We start from the raw sequence: 16,552 nt of genomic DNA, 5'->3' as shown, positions 1-16,552 counted from the left end.
GGCTATTTTCAAACATAGAATTTAAAAACCATCCATCCTAAAGGGTGTGTTATTAAATGCTGAGTTCAGGGATACTAAACTCGACTTGCTACCATGCTCCCTGAGTCAGATAGATTATAATGGAGTTAATAATCCGTCTGCCCAGTCTGGCCTATTGGAGGCAGGTAGCCCTTCAATAGTGAAAAACGAAAATGGCTGTAATTCACTATTAGGTCATGCCACACACATCAGGGCATGACCTACCTTTTACCAACAATGCACCCTGCCCTAGGGCCTACCATAGAGGTGTCTGAAATGTGGCAAAGTGAAGGTTTAGAGACTGGTAAGTAGGTTTCCTTACCAAGTCGACATGGCAGTCAGGGACGGCACGCAGGCGCTGCGGTGGCAGGCCTGAGACACATTTTACACGCTGCTTCTGTGGGTGGCACAACCAGTGCTGCAAGCCCACCAGCAGCAGTTAACTTACACGCCCTTGGCACACGCAGTGCACTAGACTAGGGTCTGAACAGTAAGTCAACCAAGCCAATCATGGTAACACCAATCAATGTAATAATTTAACATAGGGAGCACTTGCACTGTGGCACTGATCAGCAGTGGCACAGTGCCCAAAGCAATAATCCAGCAAAAACATCGTAAACAGAGGAGGCAAACAGAAAAAAAAATGGAGGAGAGACTCATGCCAATGATGCCAGGTCTAACACGTGTCCCCTCCAGCTGAAATGTGGGGAGAACTATCCTTCACCCAGGGAGTCCTCATCACTAAGGCGGAAAAATCTGGACAGACCATCAGCATTGGCGTGATCTGTACCAGGGCGGTGTTCCACCGTAAAGTCCATCCCCTGTAGGGAAATGGACCACCTCAACAGCTTTGGGTTCTCACCCCTCATCTGCATTAACCATCTGAGGGGCCTGTGGTCCGTCTGAACCCGGAAGTGAGACCCAAACAAGTAGGGTCTTAGCTTCTTCAGCGCCCAGACCACAGCAAATGCCTCACGCTCTATCGCACTCCACCTTTGTTCCCTGGGAAGTAACCTCCGGCTGATGAAGGCTACAGGTAAGTCTCGGCCCTCCTCATTCATCTGTGCTAGAACAGCCCCCACACCATGCTCTGAAGCGTCCGTCTGGACAATGAATTCTTTTGAAAAGTCGGGTGCCTGGAGGACCGGTGCTGTACACATCGCAGTTTTCAGGGTGTCAAAGGCTTTCTGACAGGCGTCAGTCCAGATCACAAGTCTCGGCTGCTTCCGGGAAGTCAGCGAGGTCAAGGGGTGCACAATGTTGCCATACCCCTTGACAAACCTCCTGTAGTAACCCGTGAGACGCAAGAAGGCTCTCACCTGAGTCTGGGTTTTGGGCGGTTCCCAAGCCAGGATGGTATCTATCTTGGGTCGCAGGGGGGCCACCTTGCCGCTCCCTACTTGGTGCCCCAAGTACACCACTGAACCCTGCCCAATCTGGCACTTACTAGCCTTGATTGTGAGGCCTGCTCTGCGCAGGGCCAACAACACTTCCTGGAGGTGGCGCAAGTGTTCCTCCCAGCTGGCGCTGAACACTGCTATATCGTCCAGGTAGGCGGCGCTGAAATCTTCCAGCCCGGCCAATACCTGGTTAACCAACCTCTGGAATGTGGCAGGGGCATTCTTCATCCCAAAGGGCATCACACGGAACTGGTAGTGCCCATCTGGTGTGGAGAATGCAGACCTCTCTTTTGCCCCATCAGTCAAGGCGATCTGCCAGTACCCCGACGTTAGATCAAACGTACTAAGGTACCGGGCAGCCCCCAACCGATCGATGAGCTCATCAGCTCTGGGGATGGGGTGCGCGTCAGTCTTGGTGACCGAATTGAGTCCTCGGTAATCCACACAGAACCGAAGTTCTGGTGAAGCACCAGGCGCTGCAGCCTTTGGGACCAAGACCACTGGGCTGGCCCAAGGACTGCTAGAGGACTCAACCACCCCTAAGGCAAACATCTTGGAGACCTCCTCCTTGATGTATGCTCTGACCTTGTCAGTCACCCTGTAGGCCTTGTGCCTCACAGGAGTGCTGTCCCCGGTGTCCACATCATGGACACACCACTGGGTGACACCAGGGATTAAGGAGAACAGATCAGGGAATTGTACCAACAGATGGCGACAATCTTGCTGCTGCTCAGGGGTCAGTGTGTCAGAGAGGACAACACCATCCACTGACCCATCTTTTTCTTTTGCACACAGGAGGTCAGGAAGAGGCTCACTCTCCTCCTCCATCCCAGCATCTGTGGCAAGGAGCATGCCCACTTCGGACCTTTCTAAGTGGGGCTTTAACCGGTTGACATGCAGGACCCTTAAGGGGTTCCTGGGAGATTTCAAGTCCACCAAGTAGGTGACATCGCTCTTCTTCTCCACAACCTCAAACGGTCCAGTCCACCTGTCCTTGAGCGCACAAGGTTCCACAGGGGCCATGACCCAAACTTTCTGACCAGGTTGAAGCTCAACCAGAGTGGCATTCTGATCGTACCACCGCTTCATCTCTTCCTGGCTGGCCTCCAGATTTGCCTGAGCAAGATCTCTGAAGCGCCGAGTCTGGTTCCTAAAGGCCAGCATGTAACTATATACATCCTGGGGAGGTTTCCTGGGAGATTGCTCCCAGCCTTCTTTGACCAGACTCAAAGGTCCTCTTACCGGGTGACCATACAAAAGCTCAAAGGGGCTGAACCCTAGAGACTTCTGTGGCACCTCACGGTAAGCAAACAGCAGGCATGGCAAGAGGACGTCCCATTTACGCCTCATTGGTTCTTCAAGACCCATGATCATGCCTTTTAGGGTCCGGTTGAATCTCTCAACCAGCCCATTACCTTGAGGGTGGTAAGGAGTGGTAAACTTGTAGGTTACCCCACACTCCTTCCACAGAGACTTCATATAATTCGAAATGAAGTTGGTGCCCCGGTCTGACACCACCTCTCTGGGGAACCCCATGCGGGAAAAAACACCCATCAGTGCCCGTCCCACCACGGGGGCCGTCACTGTTCGGAGAGGGATGGCTTCCGGGTACCGGGTGGCATGGTCCACCAAGACCAGGATAAACCTATTGCCCATGGCTGTCTTGGGGTCCAGTGGCCCCACAATGTCAATTCCCACTCGCTCAAAGGGGGTACTGACGACGGGAAAAGGTTGGAGGGGAGCCTTCTGCTTCCGCCCACTTTTCCCACTTGCCTGGCAAGTTTGACATGTCCTACAATGGATATCTGAATCCCTTCTCATCTGAGGCCAATAAAAATGGGTGACAAGCCTGTCATAGGTCTTGTCCTGCCCCAGATGTCCAGCTAACGGAACGTCATGAGCCAACCCCAGTAGGAAGGCTCTGAAGCGCTGGGGTACCACCAGCACACGGGCTGACCCAGGTTCAGCAGCCTTAGGCTCGCTATACAGGAGGTCGTTCTCCCAGTAGACCCAATGTGATCCTGACTGATCACCTGTCGTTTGGGCTGAGGCCTGCTGCCTCATACCCACAAGAGAAGGGCACACTTTCTGTTCAGCACAAAATTCCTCCCTGGAGGGACCACCATCCTGCTGCCAATGGGTCAGCTCGGGCAGGTCTCCCAGTTCGGCCACTTGTTCTCCTGTCGGGTCCAGGGCATCCCCCTCAGGGTCTGCTCCCTCCTGGACCGCGGGAACGATGGGGGACGGTTTCCCGCGCCCCCTGCCTCTTCTCTTCACGGTTGGGACCTGGGCCATACTTTCAGGCTCCGGGCCCCCATCAACACCCTTACTGACTGACATGGACCGGGTGGTCGCACACACCCACTCAGGCAGACCCAACATTTCCAGATGCGCTTTTCTCTCCACCTTAGCCCAAGGGGAGTCCTCCAAATCATTGCCCAAGAGACAATCAACAGGCATGGCGGGCCTCACAGCAACCTGAAGAGTACCTGAGACCCCCCCCCACTCAAAAGGAACTTGAGCTACCTCACACTTACTCTGTGAGTTGTCAGCAGCTACAACGGGGTAGAATGCATGAGGGACCACCTGCTCTCTGGACACCAAGTGACACTTGACAGCTGTCACACTCGCTCCGGTGTCTCTGAGAGCTTCCACCCTATGGCCATTAATGGTCACCCACTGCCTATATTTCTTAGTGTTACTAGGCAGAGGGGTTGGAGGGACCATTTCCACGTCTCCTAAAGAGACCAGGGACATTTCTGCGGGACCCCACCCACCGGGGGCACCCATCTCCTCCCCTCCCAGGGCTACACTCGCTACCTGACGAGGGGGTGCACGCGGCGGTGCATTCGAATCCTTCATGGGACACTGGGGATCATAATAACGGTGTCCCACCTGCTTACAGGCATAGCAGGTCATGGGGCCCCTGTGAACAGGTTTACCTGTCGGGGCCTCTGGCTTCTTTACAGGGGGAGGCTGGGAACCCTTCCCTTGGTTCCCTTGGGGACTACTTTGGGGCCCTTTCTGAAACTCCCTCTGTTTACCCCTGTCCCCCCCACTCTTCTGCTGGGGACCCTGCCCACCTTTGGCTGAGTCTCCCACTGGACCCTTGTGGACCCTGGTACTGACCCAGCGGTCCGCCTCCTCAGCAAGTTTTCTAGGGTTAGATAGCTTGCTGTCAACAAGGTGCTGGCGTAGCTCTGGAAAACAGTTATTAGACAAGTGCTCCCAAGCAAACAAATCATAAAGAGCATCATAACTATCAACCTTGCTACCCTTTATCCAACCATCCATGGTTCTGCAGAAAAAAGACACATATTCAACCCACGTAGTACCAGGCAACTTCTTACATTCTCTAAAGGTTTGTCTGTACTTTTCTGGGGTTAAGCCATATCTCAGCATTAAAGCATCTTTCATATGAGTATAAGACATCCTATCCTCAGCAGGAAGGCTCAACAAGGTATCTCTCCCCTCGTTTGTAAAGCGGCTCCACAACCCCGTTCCCCAATCCTTCTCAGGGACCCGGTGGGCCAACAATGCTAACTCATATGCTTTAAACCATTGGCTAATATCTTCATTCTTACTGTAATCTTTGATCACATCCTTAGGAAAATAAAACCTACTTTCTGCAGGCACGGATGGAGTGCTGCCACCAGAGGGATTCAACTCTAAACTCTTAGTTTTAAGCTCCATCTCCCTCACCATCTTCTCACGTTCAAACGCTAATTTCTCTCTCTCAAAATCTAATCTTTTGCTCTCCATTTCAGCTTCTCTCTTGCTTCTCGCATTCTCTAATTCCAACTGCCCTCCTAATTTAAGTTTTGCCATTTCTAACTTGTACCCCCTCTCCTTCTCCCTGTCTTCTAATTCTTCGGGGGAAAGGCTCCTAGAGGACGCACTACTGCCTGGAGATGACACTGGCCCACCTGTGGGCTCTTCCTCTTCCTCTTCTTCTTCCTCTTCCGGTACCACCACCGGATCAGAGGGATTTCTGGCCTCTAACCAGGCCTTCAGCGCTTTGAGGAAGCCCTCTTTCTTTGATACACCTGTGGTAGGAACTTTAAACTGCTTGCAAAATCCTTTTAGATCTTTTAGCGTGTAGGAATCTATCTTCTCCTTATCAAATTCCCCCACAACATTCTCCACAGGCGTAGCAGCTCCGGCATTCTCCATGGTCAAAACTGGCAGTGTTTAAGAAAATAAGCTCCAGGAAAGCGGAGAACAAAAATAGAATATCCTACCAAACAGACTGTGGCTGCGTTACGGTCTGCTTTCACTATGTAGCGTACACTAATCACTGCACATGAGTCATAAATGCAAAGTTCAAATCCTCACCGCTGACCACCAATGTTAGAACCGGCGGTCTCTAGTTGGCAGAGGTATACACTTCTGACAAATAGGGACCAACCAACTCTAGTCAGGGAAAGGGGATTACACACTCAGATAACCCCTGCTACCCCCTTGGTAGCTTGGCAGAGCAGACAGGCTTATCTCAGAGGCAGTGTGTTAAGCATTTATGACCACATACAGTAATAAAGTGAATACACTACAGATGGACACGACACAGAAGTTATTATAAAAATAGGATCTTTATATAAGGTTTAGCACAAGACCAAATAACGACAAAAATATACCACAGTCTTAATAAATACTCTTTGGAAGGAAAATGATAGTTCAAGTAAGGTTTCTTTTTGGCAAATAGTTCTTTAGCAAAGTATTCTTCTGAGCACAGTTCTTTGGCAACAATGTAACCCCCACAGGAGTCACACGACGTCGAGTCTACAAGATTCCCAAGGTTCGGCGTCGACCGCGAGGAGCGCTACGTCGAGCCTGGAGTCGCAACAGACCCCACAAGTACAGTACCTTGAGAAACGAAGAAAACGATGATCCACGGCGTCGAGATCGGCGTCGAGGTCGTGCCTCGGAGTCGGGTCAATCCGCAGCGGCGTCGAGGGATGTCGGGCCGGAGCAGCGCTCACGGCGTCGTGAAGGGCGTTGAGTCGATGCGATCAGCAGCGGCGTCGGGACGGGGTCGCTTGGAGGTAGAGCCGATACTCACTCCTCACTGGCGTCGATACCGGCGTCGAGACGGGGTCACTTGGAGCCGGGGCCGATACCCACTGCTCACTGGCGTTGCTGCTGGCGTCGATCGGGCCCGGCGGCGTCGAGACTGCAGATTTCCCTTGTGTACTGGAAACAACACTTTCCAGCAATTCAGCAATTCAGTAGATGGTGAAGTCCTTTGGCCCTGTGACTTCAACAGGAGACTGGCACTCTTCCAGCCCTTGGAGATTTCCTAGCAAGTGTTCAGAGAGTACACACCAAGTTCCTCTCTCCTTGTTCCTTGGCAAAAATAAAGAAGCAGCTTTCAGGTTCCTCCACAGCAAAACAGCACTCTGGCCGAAAGGGGAGGCAAGTCCTTAGATCAGCAGGCTTCTTGTCCTTGGTACAGGTTTCCTTGTCAGAAGTGATCTGAGTTCTTGGTTCAGGGGTCCTTCTCTTATACCCCTTTTTCCCTTTGTTCCCTTTGTCCAAGCAGGGCGATTCCCACCATCTCAGGTTTGTTGTGGGTGTTGCCAGGCAGAGGCACCTGGCCTATCCACTGGGCAGGGCAGAGTCCTCAGCCGCTCAGCAGGAGGCGGAGCCAGTATTGTCACTGGTAGGAGCAGGGCTATCAGTCGCCCAGCAGGAGGCGGAGCCAGTATTGTGTCAGGCAGGGCAGGCTACTCTTCCCTCACTCTACGTGTAAACGCCCCATTCACCCCACACTGACTCACTCAGACCTCTGGAGCCACCCAGCCCCGGACACACACACCAAACCAGCAGAGACCGGTAGATAGTTGGACAAGAAAATAGCCACTTTCTAAAAGGGCTATTTTCAAACATAGAATTTAAAAACCATCCATCCTAAAGGGTGTGTTATTAAATGCTGAGTTCAGGGATACTAAACTCGACTTGCTACCATGCTCCCTGAGTCAGATAGATTATAATGGAGTTAATAATCCGTCTGCCCAGTCTGGCCTATTGGAGGCAGGTAGCCCTTCAATAGTGAAAAACGAAAATGGCTGTAATTCACTATTAGGTCATGCCACACACATCAGGGCATGACCTACCTTTTACCAACAATGCACCCTGCCCTAGGGCCTACCATAGAGGTGTCTGAAATGTGGCAAAGTGAAGGTTTAGAGACTGGTAAGTAGGTTTCCTTACCAAGTCGACATGGCAGTCAGGGACGGCACGCAGGCGCTGCGGTGGCAGGCCTGAGACACATTTTACACGCTGCTTCTGTGGGTGGCACAACCAGTGCTGCAAGCCCACCAGCAGCAGTTAACTTACACGCCCTTGGCACACGCAGTGCACTAGACTAGGGTCTGAACAGTAAGTCAACCAAGCCAATCATGGTAACACCAATCAATGTAATAATTTAACATAGGGAGCACTTGCACTGTGGCACTGATCAGCAGTGGCACAGTGCCCAAAGCAATAATCCAGCAAAAACATCGTAAACAGAGGAGGCAAACAGAAAAAAAAATGGAGGAGAGACTCATGCCAATGATGCCAGGTCTAACAGTATCCTATCCGACGGCAGACCCTCCATTAGGGCAGAGGAGCGTGGACCCCCCTGCTGCCAGCGCCGCCGCAAGGGAGGAAAATAAAATTGTAATAAAATGCATTTTATTTTTCCCTTTCCCCAGTCGAGCCCTGTTTGGGGGCGGGGCCACTGCTGCTGACTGGCACCAGGGAAGTGGTGCTCACTCCACCAGTTTACACTGCACAGGTCATAGTGACCACACCGTCATCCGCTCCACTCAACACGCAAGCACAGACGTCACCCAAAGATTACACTGACACTTTCATTATGGGTGAAGAACTGTTGCAGGTTTATTTCATACAACATAAGTATGACGATAAGTGGGTTATCTTACGGGCGATCCAGGGCAAGCAGCCCCTCGCTGCTCCGCCCGCCTGGCGAGCCAGCACGCACGGTGGGTCGATGCCCGGCAGTGCGGCACATTTTTTCCAGATCCTCCTTTGGATCAGTCTCATACTCCCGCCCCTTTTAACGGGGGCGGAGCGTGTTGTGGCACACCCCCGGTTGGTCAGGCCCCCCAACCGCCCGAAGGACTAACGGGGCGCCGTCGCGGTCTTCCCAGAACCTCCTTCGGCTCCCGGACCTTGGCTCGGGCACCCTTACTGTGCCTGACAGGGGTACCCTTACTGTACCGCCTGTCGCAGAGGTACCCTTACTGTACCCTTCGGCCTCCAGATCGCCCTGTAACTCCGCCTGCAACGCAAGAAAAAACATTAAAACATTCCAATAGCGCGCTGCCTCCGCCGCGCAGGGTAAGTGGAAAGGGTGGGAATTCGCGTGGCCAGGAGGAGCGGCGCAGGAAGCAGCGGAAGAACCGAGGGGGTGAGGCGCCTAAAAGGGGGGTCTAGCCTCGCCCATCCTTGTGGCACGCCTCCCCAGGACAAACCCATTGGGGGCCTCCCCTCCCCGAGGCGCGGCCTACTAGAGAGGCGGAGCAGGGGGGGGAAGAAGGGGGGAGGCTCCGACGGGCGGCCACTAGAAGGCTGCCCTGCTGAGTGTCCCCCTGCGTGGGACGCGGGCAGCGGCATTTCGGCCGGCTGTCTCGCGACGGCCAGCCTGACTTGTGCAGTGTAAACCTCTCTGTCTTAGACAGCTGGGTGGAGAACAGACACCGGGCTCCATTGCCTCGGGGAGCATCAGGGCAGCCTGCTCCAGCCTATCCTGGTGCCTCTTTCATGCTGCTCATCTGCAAAATGAAAGCAGCGTCAGGATTTGAGTGGAGAATTCCACTGCTGCAGTCAGAGTGCCGAGGGACTCACGAGGACTGGAGGAGGCAAGCCAGCGGAGGCAAGTGCATTTTTATGTTTCATTTTAATTCATTGTCAGCCTCGCCTGCAACTTCAGAGCTGTCAGCCGTGCTTAGTTATAAACACTGTTTATAACAAGCCATGACTGACAGCCACATGCGGCTGGTACACTAAATATTTGGGTGGTTGCCCTACCAAATGTTTAGGGTGCCAGCCGCAACTGATACTATCTTCTTAATTCTGGAACCATAGGAAGCATACAATATACTTTTGCATCCAAAATCATTCACAATCAGAAAATCAAGAAGCATTGCAAGCTAACCGTAGCTGACCCCCACTGATAGGCCAGAGAGTGGTTACATTTTCAAGCTCGTATTGACACAGATTCATTTAGCAAACTCCAAAGTTCGAGAAAATGTTGTTTGATTAGCACTAGGATTAGGGTAAGAGTCCGGAAAACGTTTAGTGAATTAGTGTAAGGTTTAGGATTATGAACAGGGTAAGGGCTACAGTAAGGGAAGAGTTTGATGAAGGGTATAGTGTGAAGTTAAAGATATGGGTAACAGTTAGGATTAGAGACTAGGGGTAGGATATATTTGACGTAGGGTTAGAAAAAAAACCTTAGACTACAATTAGGCAAGGGGTAGTTTCAAGTTTGGGGTTATTGTTAGGGTTAGAGGTAGAGTTATGGATTGGGTTACCGTGAGGGAGTCTGATTTATGGGTTAGATTTAATATTTATGGAAAGCAAAGTAGTTATGGTTAGGGATAGAAGTTAGGTTTCATGATTGAATAGAAAATATTAGGAATTTTTAAAGCTGTGGGAAAATTCTTGCTAAATGTATCTCACTTTTTCCATTTCCTATTTGAAGAATACATGTTATTACTAAATGTTTCTGACTTTAAGTACCTCGCTTAAAGATTTCTGACTCTATTGCTGGATTACCACAAAGGATATTATGTTGTTGTTGTTTCTGTCTTTTCCAGGCAGTCGTGAAGGGCATCGAGGGCCTTCTTCTGGTGCTCATGGTGGTGGAGTTCTGCATCTCGATGTCCACCTCCATATTTGGCTGCAAGGCTGTGTGTCGCGACTCCAGTGCAGACGTGGTAATAAAGACGACTCATCCGGCCGCTCTACGTCTCCTCCTGTCTCCTACTCCATTCACCTCTAGTTTCCATTGGTGTGACAATGATATAGAAATGCAACTACCGGTAACATAGGAAGGGCATTTCTTGTCTATATCAGGAGTGCTGGACCGGTCACGTGTACTATCAAGTTAATAGAAACTTATCAGTAAGTGTGGTAGGTACGTTGATGCTGGTAAAAGTAACTATATTTGTTGATGATCATGACATGACAAATATCTGTTTATGAAAACCAGACAGGGAACTAATAACTGGTCACGAGCAGCTGTACAAAATGGCAAACCAGCATAGTAAACACTACGTAAACATAGGAGTCCTAATGATTACACGGGTATGGATTGGAATTACTAGTTTTGTAAAATCCGCCTTCCCAGGCCTATCTTCCCCAGTGTTTACTTTTTATTGTCTGTGCACGTGACCTCACCTGTGGGAGCTGCTGTTTGTGGGGTACTTACCTGCCTGAGTGCGGAGGTGTCATGACAGTATCACAGCTTGCACCCGCTTCCTCTGCAGAACTCTTTTTCATGCGGGGCAGTGAGAGCTCTACAGGTCCCCTGATTCTCTAACGTTTGTATAAGGGATTAAGGAACAAAGAAAACATTACTGACTATCCTCTTCATCTATAGTTGTAGATGAAAGAACACGTTTCTGCTTAATCTTTGCTAAAATGGAAATAATTGTCAGGAGGCAGCATTAAAGATGGAATTTTTACTTTCTTATGGACCCAAATATTGGTCTCTGAGAAAAACAAAAATCTGAACTTTGGGGATCATCTCAGTCAAGGAGCCATAATGTCCGTGTCAAATTCAGAATGAGGTCAAAAACACAAAGTTGCAACTCCCTTTCATGGAGAAGGTTCTACCTCTTCCGCCAGTCAACCAATGCACAGAACTAACCAGAGCCCTAGTGATGGCATGGTTGGACAATCCCAATAAAATGTACACCGAACTCAAGCTGTGGCCTGAAAGAAAGAAGGTAGTAGGAGAGACTATAGGTTCAAAAGAGTTCTTTGTCTAATGAGAACTAAGAGGCAAAGAAGCGATCTTAAAGAATAATGCTTTGCTAGATTCTCAGTCCAACATGAAATGCACCCTAAATAGTCACCGCGTACCACTATCGCCCTCATTAAGAGTAGCCTGATAAATTTGAAAATGTGTGGTAAATCAGCTGTTACTGCACGTATCAGAAAAACGAGTTTTGTGGTTAAAGCTGTATAAATGGATACAAATTGGCGGAGCAAACCTGGCAATATTTATTGGGGGTAAATTAGCAAGTGAATACTAGATTGTGTGGATTTTGTCCTGGTAAGCACCAAAATCCACATGCTATTCACCCATTTGGGGGGGGCTCATAAAAGGTGATCATTACCGCGCCCAATAAATGATGAACACATCGGTGTCAGCTTTTATCAGGTGCAATAATTATTACACCAAACACTGGCCCACTTGGAACGAGGGACTTAGTGAGACCAATCTCCAGTGAGTAGTCTGTCTAGTGAGCAAGCCAAAAGTCTTGCGCATCAAAGATGTTTACAATTCTCAACAAACACCTGAGGAAACGTGGAAATGCTGCAGGGTCGGACGGATGATGCTCTCAAGCACACGTCTGGCACTAGAGGATTTCCCTCTTACAATCCTCAGGGGGGAGGAATCCACCTCAGTCGCCCGAAAGCAGTAGGCTAAGAGACATTGGTGTAAAGACAGCGGTCCCTGCTGTACATATGATATATTTTAAATGCTTGTTTTCAAATGAACCAAGTATTAAGGCTGAACGATAACCGAGCATCTGCTAAAAAATTGTCAGATGCCCCATCTGCTCAAAATTCAGCGAAGTAGCGAAAGCAGTGAGTTTCTGAGCCAGCTCTGTCCTCGGACACACCTGTGAGCAGGAGCATACGTCAGTAAGATGTTGGGGAAGTGGGTGTATCAATACAGAGCCCAAACCTGGTTGGTTGGAAGAGTGGCATGTCAGACTGTTAAAACAACATGCATTCTAATTGGCCCCCCCTTACCACCAATATGGATAGTTGGCTTTATTCGAACCCTATTGACTGGCTGCAAGCAGCCAATCAAAATATGAGTGGGTAGTCATTGGGCCACCTTCTGCAGTCCAGGGAGGTGCAGACACCCAGAACACAAGCTGTTTTCTGTGAAGCATCGAATGAATACATTTATAGTTTTTGTAGATTTCTCAGACTACAAGTGGCTATCTCGGAGTGTTAAAGAGACAAGCATAAAGCAAATAGTATTAAGAAAAATAAACTGGGGGGCATATTTACGAAAAAGTTGCACAGTGCAGCGCAGCAAGTCACCTTGCTGCGTTGTGCTGCGTGACTGGGAAAGGGCAGGAATGCACTGTATGTTAAGCAATACAGTGCATTTGTGTCCTTGTCCCTGCGATGGTGCCGTTTTAGCAGCCCAGCGCCACCACAGGCATGCTTGCACCATGGTACAAGAGCGCCTGAGTTGCTTCCAGGATTGTTTTTGTGCAGGAGGGTGCACCTTCCTAAACAAAACAATGCTCAGAGGCATATTCGTCGATCGTTCTCTGTGTGCTTCAGAATGCAGCGCACATAAACAGAGGAAGTAACCAGGAGAAATAAAGATATTTCACCTCGTTAAGTCTCTCCTGGGAAGGTGTATCTTTTCGTCTCATTTCCAGTTCTAGTACATCTGTGAATGCGTCAAAAACCATGGGAGTTGCGAGGAAACACCCACGCAATGACCATGGTACAGCTCCCTGGTGCAGAGAAAGGCAATGCAGCGATTTGTGCAGTATTGCTTTAGTCAAGATGTATGAAGCCACTCAGAGCCACGTAAGGTGGCTTTGCGTGGCTTCATAAATCACATTTTCTAGTTGTATTGCTCTTGCACCACGTTGCCCCTGGGTGTAAAGGATGTACATGCCTTTTCTTCTTACGGTAGTTTCAGCTCCTTGCTCTTCATCCTGGCCCTGCAGCAGTATGTGTGATGCTATTGAGTTGAAAATGTTTGGACACGTGTTACTTAAATTGATGATATACTTATATCTTCAAGGTAAGGAGAAGTGCAGATAAAATAGTACATTTATACTTACCTACATATACTTACCTGCTCGATAGGTTGGCAGTGGATATTCTGGACATAATATTACAGTAGGCTGATAATATAAACTCAGTATATTGACATATACCTCCTGATGCAGAATGGGATAGGTTTTTAAAGATGATGATGGTCACAAATGCATGCTGGTGGGAGAAATGCAAACTGTCAGAAATAGAATTAGCAAACTTCCATTTAACCTTATAAAACATAATCTCCTTTCCTTCCGCAGGCAGTCATCATCCACCACAACCACCCCAGCGTTCAAGCAAGCTGTCCCACAGTTGCACCTGCACAACTACCACCACCACCACCACCGATGTACCACCAAAAAGACCAGTTATACTTTGCCTGAAAGTGAAGGGTGGAGGGATTAAATCAATTGAGTGTCTGAAAAGGAAATGCAGGACATTTGTTACTCTTTTTTCTCAAGAGGCACATGTATTTAGATTGTTATTTGCCAACAACGGTAAATAAATCCACTGGAGAAATTTAGCAAATTGAGCACAATTGGCTTAGGTAATATTGGCAGCAAAATTACCACAGCTGGTCATTTCATTAGTGCCACTGTTAATTTAATTAATCACAGTAATCCACATTGCAGAAAAAAGGCCTGCAACTAATGGAATATAAGATTGGCACTAAGCTGATATTAAAATGAGTAAAACCCATACACAGGTTGAAAAGCATGACAATTTGATTATGTGTGGTCACCCCTTAAAGCAGGACTGTTTTTGTCCAGCAGGAGCCATGTCTCTCTCCCCAGTGTTTAATTTGAGCCGGTGATTTCCGGCGCTGGGCACCCCACTTAATTCTTAACACCAGCGCTTGTGACCATCTGCCACCTGGTGGTACTTTCTGCCAAATTTGGGTATGAGCAAAACAACAGCTGTTTATTATTTATTATACATTAACAATCACTCATATGTGCCACCCAAGCCATTCTTATAGATTTGGGGGCCCTGAATAGTATGGACTGCGACACCTGTAGGAGTGTGATTGTTAGTACTTTTGTCGGTACTGTAATCGGCAGCGCTGGCCGGGGCAATGGATGGTGCAAGCTGTTGTGTCCTCCTGACAAGGGTCCTGGCACTTATTGTTTTACAAATTAACCAGTGTCAGTCCCCAAAACTGAAATGAATTTCTGCCAGCTGTATTTTTAACCAGCAATAGATATTAATTCCACTGTGTTTGTGTACTTCTTGAATATATTTAAATAAATGTTCTCCTGGTTGCAGTTTTCCTAACCCGAGTAAAAATTACCCCAAGAATAATTCAATTTTCACAGTGGTAATGTCCAATTGCAATACAGCGAAGCGTTCATCTTGACAGATGTGATTCCCCACTGATAGTAAATTGTTAGGTCTGGCGTTGCCTAAGATCTCTTAATTAAAAAAAAAATATGTATAATATAGAAGTATAAGGTGTACAGATGCACCACAACAAAAACTATTGTCGTCTTCCCCACTTGGGACACTACCATCTTAGCATACACACGTTTTCCAAACAGGATGACAAGGATAGATAATCTTTGTTATTCACAAATTTGAAACATTGATGAAGTACTCTACAATGGGCTTTCACCTGGACCTATAGTGCGACATTTTCATTTGGAGAATTTCTCTTTTTTGCAAATCTTATATTGCCCTGAAGAAGTACATTTACATGGATGAAACGCTTTGGCTGTCTTCATCGCACCCATATGATGCTCTGCAAACACAAGAAAAGAAAGACAAGAATCACATTAATGCTTTGGGTTATTGTTGTGGTGCATCTCTGCATCTTATACTACCGGTTGTAACCTTTTTGGTTTATGCACCTTTGTAGTTCCTGTATTGTGTGCACACAAATTGCAAATATATGTGTAGTGTTGTACTTTTTGGAACAAGGGTCAGGTGCAATCTTTATGGTCTGCTGCTCGGTGCTCTATTGGAATATGTATAATATACTTACTTAAAGGGGGCTTTCAGACAGCTGTCTTCGTTCATTGGTCTGTTGTTGTGTTCAATTCAATATTTATTAAAGATTTGGAACTCCAATGAGGTCCACATTAAAATACATGCAAATTATTACATAAATATAATAAAACATAAAGAAAACTAATTTCTTGGACCATCATAAATTTTCGACAGCATACATAGCAGGTCTAGGTTTTTCCTTACATATCATTAGTAGATGTTGTCATATACCCTAATAGACAAAATAACTAAGGTTTTCAACAATAATACCATTGAGCTCATAGGCAAAAACGGAGGCCCGAAAGACCACTACCATAGCAAGTGACATATGTTTAGGACCGTACTAAACAATAGCTGCTTCATGTAAGTATAGGATAATATGCATCACATCAGTGCAAGATAAAAAATGTTTTGGGTTTTTTTTTCAAACATTTAGGCAGCAACACATAACCGCTTTGGCAGAAGATAGGGTTTGGGATTAGCGGCGGGAGAATTGAAATAACAAAGCGTATCCCAGAGTGTAGAAAAAGCAATAAGAAGCAGCCAGTTCATGTGCAAAGTATAATAAAAAATCCAGCTTCGGCAGAGAGTTCGGATTGATATTAGGAGAAAGAAAAAAGGAAGAACACGGCATATCCTAAGCTGTGCAGAAAGCAATTCAGTAGCAGCCAGTTCATGTGCAAAATACAATCCAATATCCCGCTTCAATTGAGATTTGAAATTCGCCACAAGAGAAAAAATGGGAGACGAGCACAATGTATCCCAATTGTGGAAAGATCAATAAATAGCAGCCAATAAATCTGAAAAATTCAATCTGAAAAAGGAGAAAATATTAATACTCCATATAAGGGTGACAAACACGGGGGTTAACAGCCCATTTAGAAAAAATATATAAAAGATGTGAAATATATACTTAAACTCCTTAAAATAATTGAATAGTTTTACACTGACTGCTTCATTCTTTAGGCAAAAGAGAAAGTCAAGGGCTAAAGCTACATTGTTAACACAATTTTATAAAAACATCGGCCGAAGCCAGCGACGATGACTCAGAACCAATGCTGGACAGACCAACAAGACCTGATCCAGTGTCTGAATGATCAGCTTGCAGAAAT

The 16,552-nt window shown here is 47.7% G+C and overlaps 1 protein-coding gene across 1 annotated transcript in view; it reads left to right on the top strand.

The window, feature by feature from the left end:
- Nucleotides 1–14,121, top strand: part of LOC146853998 (membrane-spanning 4-domains subfamily A member 4A-like) — a 173,868-nt gene extending 159,747 nt beyond the window's left edge. The window contains exons 6-7 of the mRNA XM_085650468.1: nucleotides 10,244–10,363; nucleotides 13,715–14,121. Coding sequence (XP_085506594.1) covers nucleotides 10,244–10,363; nucleotides 13,715–13,837 — 243 coding nt within the window. The 3' untranslated portion in view covers nucleotides 13,838–14,121. The remainder of the gene's footprint in view (nucleotides 1–10,243; nucleotides 10,364–13,714) is intronic.
- Nucleotides 14,122–16,552: the final 2,431 nt, after the last annotated feature.

This window comes from Triturus cristatus, chromosome 4_1 (assembly GCF_964204655.1).
Source record: "Triturus cristatus chromosome 4_1, aTriCri1.1, whole genome shotgun sequence".
In the NCBI taxonomy this organism is placed as follows: domain Eukaryota; kingdom Metazoa; phylum Chordata; class Amphibia; order Caudata; family Salamandridae; genus Triturus; species Triturus cristatus.
The sequence above is the reverse complement of the archived record's forward strand: the minus strand, read 5'-3'. Positions and strand labels throughout refer to the sequence as shown.